The sequence below is a fragment of the Polistes canadensis genome, unplaced genomic scaffold, assembly GCF_001313835.1.
Source record: "Polistes canadensis isolate GaletaPanama2010 unplaced genomic scaffold, ASM131383v1 scaffold_17, whole genome shotgun sequence".
In the NCBI taxonomy this organism is placed as follows: Eukaryota; Metazoa; Arthropoda; class Insecta; order Hymenoptera; family Vespidae; genus Polistes; species Polistes canadensis.
The window spans coordinates 468,078-476,642 of NW_014569564.1; the positions used below are offsets into that span (position 1 = coordinate 468,078).

Genomic DNA, 8,565 nt, shown 5'->3' on the forward strand with positions numbered 1-8,565 from the left:
TAATAGGTAATTAGATAATATTTGATGTTATATAAATCTGCATTATCTACGTACAATAATTTTATAATGTTCAATAGTGAATGTATATTTCTCAAAAAAAGGGTTTAATTTAAAAAGAAAGTAATATTTAAATTCAAATATTACCGACACGGTATTCAATAAGTATCTATTGAGAATATAAATGATAGATGGTGTTGAGTATCAAAAATAACATAAGATACATCTCTGAAAGTGTGATTAAAAGTTATCATTTACTCCGTAACAGTGAATTTATAATTAACATTGTAAAATAAAATGTATTTAAAATTATTTCCTTTATTATATTAAACAATTAATTCTATTTAATTTAATTATTTTTGAAATTAATATTTTTGTATAGTTCATTTAGTAAGCAGAGACAACCGATGTATCGACAAAAGGACGTGTCGATCCTTTCGCGAATTTTTATCTTTGTGGATCGTTTTGTTGATGCTAAAAACGTCAACTATACATTTTATCAATATATTTCATTTTTATATTCCATTGCAATATGAATAGCGTCATGAAGATCGACGAACGTGAACGTCAAGGAGCTTCTACGAGTTTGAAAAAAGAAGATACATCTTTAACAGTGTTAATAACAGAACCATGTCCTGAAATAAAACCTTTAATGGACTCTAAAAGTTCACAAATTCGTATTGTTCGTGGTAATAAAAGATTTAAAGTAGATAATACCGATTGTACTAATTGTAGTGAAAAAAAAGGTTAGCTTTGTATGATATTTCATTGATTTTATTTACTAATTTTACATTAGACATATTTACTATTATATGTTTCATGTGTATATATTCAATTAAGATTTATTCTAATGTTATAAGACATTCCTTTATAATACTTTAGATTTCAAGGAAGATGACAATGCGGAAGCAAAAGTTAGGTCTTTAAAGCGGTCTTGTGAATTGTGGTCGATGGAAGATAAGAATACTTTTTTTAAAGCTCTTAATGAATATGGTAAAGATTTTGATGCTCTACAAAACTTTTTCCAAATTCAAGGAAAGAGAAAAGGTCTATCAGACATTATGATTAAGAACAAAGAACAAATAAGGCATTTTTATTACCGGACATGGTTAAAGATATCGAAGCATCTTAAATTTTCAGAAGGTTAGCATGCGTTGAGCAATTTATTATTTTCTTTGTTTTTTCCAAGAAGAAAATATATAAGTATCATTACAAATATAGATAGAATGATATTTGAATTACAGATGTAAAGAAAACCTCACAAGAATTGTACGGTTTAATAAATTACGGTGAGCTAAGGAGAAAATTGCCTCGCATACATGAGAAGGTACATTTAAAATTAAATGAATTGATCTATTGGGGATCAACGCAAGTGAGACTTCGTGGGAAAACAATGAGAATAAAAACACCGATATGCAAAGTCTTAAGAAAACTTAACCAGTTGGAAGGTAAGTACAATATGCTCACTGTAATCTTTATATTGAATGCATGCCAAAGTATAAACGGTAAACAGCATAACCGAGTAAGTATTTAAAAAAAATAGAAATTTAGCTATTATATTGCATGCATGAATTGACTTGGTACAGCTATGCATATATATATGTATAATATATGGATAACTGAATAATCAAAAACAACTTCCCTATGAATAAACACAAATAAATAAATAAATAAAGGATGAAACATAAAATATTTATTGAATAAAATAGTCAGTAAACATTTATGACCATAATTGTTTAAAAAAAAACCTGATCATGCATTGAATGTGTTGGCTTTTATTAAGACTTTTTTAATTAGTATAACATCTGTGATAGTAGCCATAATATATTTGCACTGTAGTGGATTTACATAAGGCCTGGTAGGACTTTAAATAATCTGTTGCTAACTAGTGCTATATGATATTACTTTCATGTGCATATCATTTAGAAGAGAAACTCTCAAAGTTAGTTATATATTGCATCAGTTTATAAAAATTTGATGTAGAATCCACATGTGATTCGGTAGATGTCCAAATGGTAATTTAACTTTTGCTATACCTTTCCTAACATATCCCTTATTTGAGTTCCTCTACATCACATAATAAAGGTGGTATGTACATGCGATCCTTTATATATTCCTATAAGAAGAAGTTACACGTATATATGCACAAATGTTAATATGGAAATGGTGAGTGAGGCATCAACCATAGCTGCAACATGTCCAAGTACTAATGTTCTATCACATTGGTCTGGAAGAATGAAATTCTATTAAATTTACATCCCAACAATGTAAAGAGAATATTCACCGTCGAAAAATTACGCTGATATTGAATGATGATCTGTGCAATAGTTATTTTTGTTAATATTATTTTCATTTGTGTGAAATGTCACGAAGTCATCATCCTTCTGTGTCTATTGTTGCAACAAAATTAGAAACTGTAGTAGAATAATTAGTATATATGTTTTTCAAAGGGATATGCATATGAGGGTGATATTGTAGATAGTTCTTGTGCAATGAACCCTATTTAAAGTATTATTAGAATTTATGTAAATTTGTTTATTTTCCGTTTCAATGAAATAATAGATAAAAGGATAATAATAGTAGTAATGTTTGGATAAAACAAATAATTCACGAGCTATCATTTGACCATCAAAGTCAAGAAACAAATAATAATGAAATATTTTAAATAAATATTTGACACCTTTACTTTATCCTTAATCGACGATCTATCCTAGCACCCGATCCTTATCCATGCCCACTGCAAGTTATCCTGGAATGAAGAAAATGAAAGTAAGAAGATCATCGATTTCGTAGATTGGCAGGAAGAAATAAAGCTACCCTCTAGGGTGACTGTAGAATTAAGGCCTCGCAATAACATGGCATGGTGGAAGGTTCAGGCGTCTGCTATGAATCCAAGGGTACGTACCCTTCTCCCGATACAAAGACGTCTTTCTAGTTTGCTTATATTTTTGCAACAACGATGGCAACCCTCGAAATACAAAACTGTATCCTTTCTATTTTCTTATACACAATTTTTGGATAATTAGTTTGATCGTGATTGAAGAACATTCGATAGCTTAATTGTTTTTTTATGAAAACAAAGTCTCCTCGGTAAATGATAATGAATCCTTACATGAAAAGTTTTATAGTATATCAACACTTTGAACGTAAACGTGGAGGATGCAAAAGATGTTGACCTTTTGCATGTTGCACCACCGGAAGGTTGTAAAATTGTATTGCCCAAGGTGAATCTAGGCGAGTATTTGACAAGTAATAGCGTTAGTTTGAACTCGTACGAAAAACGTCTCGGATTGAAAAGTTCGCGAACCGAGTTGTTGGGTGCAGTACAACACTTGAAGGGTGTCAGTAAAAAAGGAATAAAGAGATGCAGGTTGGACAAAAGATGTTTGGAAAGGACAACGAGCGATCAATGTACAGCGAACGACAACAATAGTGACATTGATCTTGCCGATTCAGCTGCGAGTTTATACGACAAATCCGCGATTCTAAATAATGAAAAGAAATCTTCTATAGAAGAGGCAACCGAACCAAATAGATTTCCGGGTAGAGAAACAATTGACAGGATTCGTAGAGGTTGGAATGTTGAGGAAGCGAATACGATGACGATGGGTGATCTATTTCTTATGGTACTGATCAAAAAAAAAATTAATTTATTTCTTTCCTAAGTCTTCTTTCGATAAATTCCTTCTATTTTTTTCATATTGTTTTTCCTTTAACCCTTCAGTGATTTATTTCTATGATCAGATGTTAGTTACATTTGATAATTGATCATTTTTAATTATACGCTTTAACTAAACGTTGAAATATTCAAACATTTAAAAGTTATAGTAAATGATAATCAAGACAACATAGAACTATCTAGCAGCAGCATGATTATCAAAGAAACCACTGAAGGGTTAAATACGATCCAAAATTTGATTAACTCGTTAAAGAAAAGTATCCTTCTAATTTACCAAACTTTATAGTTTGGACGCGAATCAAAAATAACTTTAGAATATTGGTGGAACTCCCAACAACCATGGAGAGAACACAGTGCACAAACGTCGTTAGGAGTTACGCAAGATGATAGTCTTTGTTTGGCGTTACAAAAACTGTTGTCTTTAGCAAAACAAAATTATGGAATGAATAAAGTAAGGACACGTTCTAATCACCTCGAATACCATTCGATTCAAGTTAAATGAATTTAAATTGAAAGATATTTCTATCTTTTTCTATTTCTCTCTCTCTCTCTCTCTCTTTCTTTTATTCCCTTTAAATAGGTCTACGATAATGCGTCAGGAAGTAATGAGACCGTGATCTCGTCGCGAGTACTTTCTAGTAAAGAATCAGCTTTTAGAAGACCACTGATACCACAAACTTATCACAAAATCGGAGCACCTGATGCTTTTAAAACACAACTCGATGTAAGTTCCCTTACCTTCTTCCTTTTGCTTTAATAAGTTCTTTTCTATTTCGTTAAATCCACGAATACGAACGAATCTTTTACTACATTATTTTGTGCTTTGTTTTCCTTCCTATTTTCATATAGAAATTTAAAACGCGTTTCTGTAAGAGAGGCAGAACAGTCAGGCAAAAGAATCTTATCGTTCAAAGAGTATTACCGATAACACTTAATGGCAACGTTCAATCGGAAAATGTGATCTTGCCTGATACACCAACGACCAGTCAAAGTAATAATAATAGTAATAATGCTAGTAATAACAATAATAATAACAATCAATCGGTGGACGGCAGCGTTATACAGGATGACAAAATAACAGAGGTAGATGAGCAAAGAAATAAACATTTCTTACCGATGGATGGCATCGAATCGGAATCTAATCCGAAACCAACGAATTCTATTATAACCAGTGCTACGCAAATACTTAAAGAGGGTGAATGGTTGAATAGCGAGGTCAGTATTCACGGAATAATACTCGAAACACTTTTAAATGATTGGAAATATATATATATATATATATATATATATACTTTGGTAACTTCCATGAGACACCAATATATAATGTACAATACTTGTACTTTTTTCTTATCTCTTAAAAATCATAAAAATTTGACTAAAATCGACCGTTCGTGGCCAAGTGAAAGTCAGTAAGAAATTATGAGAATTCGATGGGTTACTTTGAGTATCGAATTTGCATTTATTTGATTTTAAATGTCGATAACATTTAGATTTCCTGAGGCTCTCCGTTTAAAATTCTTTTTTTCTCAGCAAATATATATATATGTATATGAGTACATATATATAGTCTTTCAAATTAACAGCTTTTCGATATACGCGAGTTAATAAGATAAAAACAATTGACAAAATTCATTTTATTTTTTACAATAATATTTTATAATAATGTAAATTATTTTCCTTAAAAAAAATAAATCGTAAAATCGATGATTATCAATTTTTTAAATCGGTAATTACTGTGCACGTATGTGCAATACAGATAGAGACATGCATAGAATTTAGATTATTTTTTTATTGCGAGTTATGATTTTATGAACGATTTCAGGTCGCCGATTTTTCGTTAAGTAGCTTTCTAGGACAGCTAGAATCACCGTTAAAAGCCTCTCAAAGAAGTCAACTTGGAGGACATACCGTCGAGGACGTTCGACCCTCTTCAGACGTAATTACGATTGATATTAAATAGAATGGGAACTTATGTGTTTTTTTTTATTGAAAAGAAAAAAGAAAGAAAATTAATCGCCGATCGCGTATCGTTTTAGGTTGTATCGCACATGCAATGTTTGATGGCCGAAAACAGCGTGGATTACATGGCAAAGTTTGCAAATCTTGCATCACAAATTGCGGATGATGAACATAAGGCGCAAATATTGTAACGGAAATTTTTAAAAATGGTACCTGACTTGACAACTTAGTCTTATAACTAATTGCTTCAATCATCGATATTCTTACACATTTTTATATATATATATATTTATATAAGTATAATAATAATTATAATTACAATTGTAGGTATAAATATATATTGTGCATATTAGACGCATATCTTATCGTAAAAGTATAATAAATGTTATTTATTCTATTCTTATTATTTTCTATGGTTGATCGTTATTATTGCGTTCTCTTTTTATTTTTTTTATTCTTCTTAATTATTTAGAATTAATATATTTTTCTTTTTTGTGTTTATATTTAATGTAGAAAAACATTCGTAATTGCATAACATAATTTTCATGAATATACTATCGTTGAGATATGAGTCGATAATTATGATGGTGGACTAAATAAAAACAGAAACAATTGATAAAATTTATTTTTTATAATATAAATAATATAATGAATTATTATTATTATTTTTTACTCAATGTACAGTTATATAATTGATGACGCGTGAAGAATTTTAAAGAGAAATAAATGATGAAAGTGGATAAATTATTATAATTTTACTACTACTATCAACTCTCATCACAATTAATAAACATGAATACTGTCAACGAAAGACAATTTCTTACATCTCTTTGATTATAAAAAAAACAAAAATTATATATTGTATCTACATTCGAAGGAAAGGATTTAAATTTATGGATAAAAATTTGCGATATTTAATAAAAATCTTATTTTTTTATTACGCTGAGTCATCATTGAGTTAAGGGTGACAAGATGTACGAGTACGGGTTAGAATCCGTTCCAAATAAGCTTTTCACGGGTCTCGATACATCCCGTCAACTTCTTACCTTTCACTTTGCTGGATGCTGATCTGTCCAAACGCTTCAGAACTGCTTCGCTCAGGCTCGTCAGAACTTGATATAGATCTTATTGTTAAAAGTACGAGATTTCTTGCGTGCGTTTACAATAGCATCTATACTTATATACACATTTACACCTACACCCCGCATACACACATACACACACACACAGATATCTCTGATATACACAAATGGTAATAATTGCGTTGCGTTGCAATAAAAATGTTGCAGCTTGGTTTTTTATTCGAATTTCAATAAAATCTAACGCACGATTCTTTCTTGTTTTTTTTTTCGTTTTTATTTTATTTTTATGTCTTTTTTTGTCGTTTAGATAAGAGCAGAGCCGCGTACCTACTTTTTTTTTATATTTATTTATTTAACGTTTATCGCATATTTACAAAATCGATATTCTTTTAATAGACATTTCGAACGATCAATTTATTATAAATTTAGATGAAAATTGGGTCACTTTAGGATTACGATATTCAATGATTATGATGCGTTCCCTTTTTTCTTTCTTTTTTTTTTCGTCGCGATATTCATGCGACACGATAAAAGTGTGAATCAGAGTCTCGATTTCTATCTCTCTCTCTTTCTCTCTTTATGCAATAAATAGATTTCTGATCAAATTTACTCGAAATAAAAGGCCCTACAACTAAGTCACTTATAGCATAGTAGTTAAAAGTTTATTCGTTTGTTAAGAGAATGAGAGTCCATGGAATTATTGGATACTTTTCTCACGGAAAGTTAACTTCACGTTTAAGCTACGTTCGATGATAGGTTTTGCGATATTGAAGGTTTCACCCCCTAAATCGAACAATGTCTTTAACGGCTCAACTTTTTCATCAACTTTCATTATATTTTTCCCTTTTTATAAAAAGGAAGAGAAAGAAAAATAATCATGATAATACAAAAGACACAACCGAAAAAAAGAAAAACAAGAGAAAAAAATAATAATTAAGAAGAAAATCAACGAGATCGATTTTGTCTTAGAGTAATAAATAATTATGATAATAATAGTAGTAATAAGAATAATGAGAATAACTTTTGAATCTTTTATATATATATAAAAAAAAAAAAAAAACAATAAATTTCAAGAGAAGTCCCTGGGAAGATGATATATTTAGAAAATTTATAGAAAGAGGGTAATGGAGGAGTTAAAGGAGCATACAATAACAACAACAATAAAACATAATAATAATAATAAGAGAAGTTAAGAACAACTTTCGAATCTCCTTTCTAAACACTAGATTTACGGACTAAATTATTTTTTAAAAACATAGGTCGGTTTTTAGTTAGGTAATGAAATATACGTAAAAATATTAATTCCTCCCCTCTACTCAACCTTTCGTTCAAACAATGTTTTGAAGTCATTAAAAAATAATGATCAAAACATCCGTAAATCTAATGTTAATAAAACAGCGAATTCTTGAAGAAAATTTCGGAAAATATGTATATTGCGAGAGAAAATTTATTAGATAAACGTGCAAATAATGTACGCGTAGAGAAATAAGAAAACGTTAAGAAGGTGTTCAAAGAAAAATGAAAATAGGAAGAAAAAGGGGAAAAGAAAATAAAAGAAAATAAAAGAAATAGATTATCGTTGGGAGATTTTTCATTATCTGAGTTATGATCGAAGCAAGATGACTATGACGACGAGTAACATCAGCAGCATCAGCAGCAGCTCATCTCGAATGCGTGCCAAGGTATCACGAAAAGCAAAAGAAGGGAGAGAATGAACGATTGAAGGAAGGAAAGAAAGAAAGAAAGAAGGAACGAACGAACGAACGAACGAACGAACGAACAAAGTGCGCGAAGCTTAGAAAGCCGATCTGCGCAAGCACAGGTGGTGCAAGTTCGAGGGTATAAAGA

The 8,565-nt window shown here is 30.3% G+C and overlaps 1 protein-coding gene across 1 annotated transcript; it reads left to right on the top strand.

Annotated features, from left to right (window-relative positions):
- Positions 1-212: 212 nt before the first annotated feature.
- LOC106793737 lies at positions 213-5,952 on the top strand. The gene is made up of 10 exons (XM_014760913.1): positions 213-743; positions 880-1,140; positions 1,242-1,445; positions 2,791-2,981; positions 3,126-3,623; positions 3,963-4,127; positions 4,257-4,400; positions 4,526-4,891; positions 5,499-5,612; positions 5,713-5,952. The coding sequence occupies exons 1-10, from the start codon at positions 530-532 to the stop codon at positions 5,824-5,826; spliced, it is 2,271 nt and encodes a 756-aa protein (XP_014616399.1). The 5' UTR covers positions 213-529; the 3' UTR covers positions 5,827-5,952.
- The last annotated feature ends 2,613 nt before the right edge of the window (positions 5,953-8,565 follow it).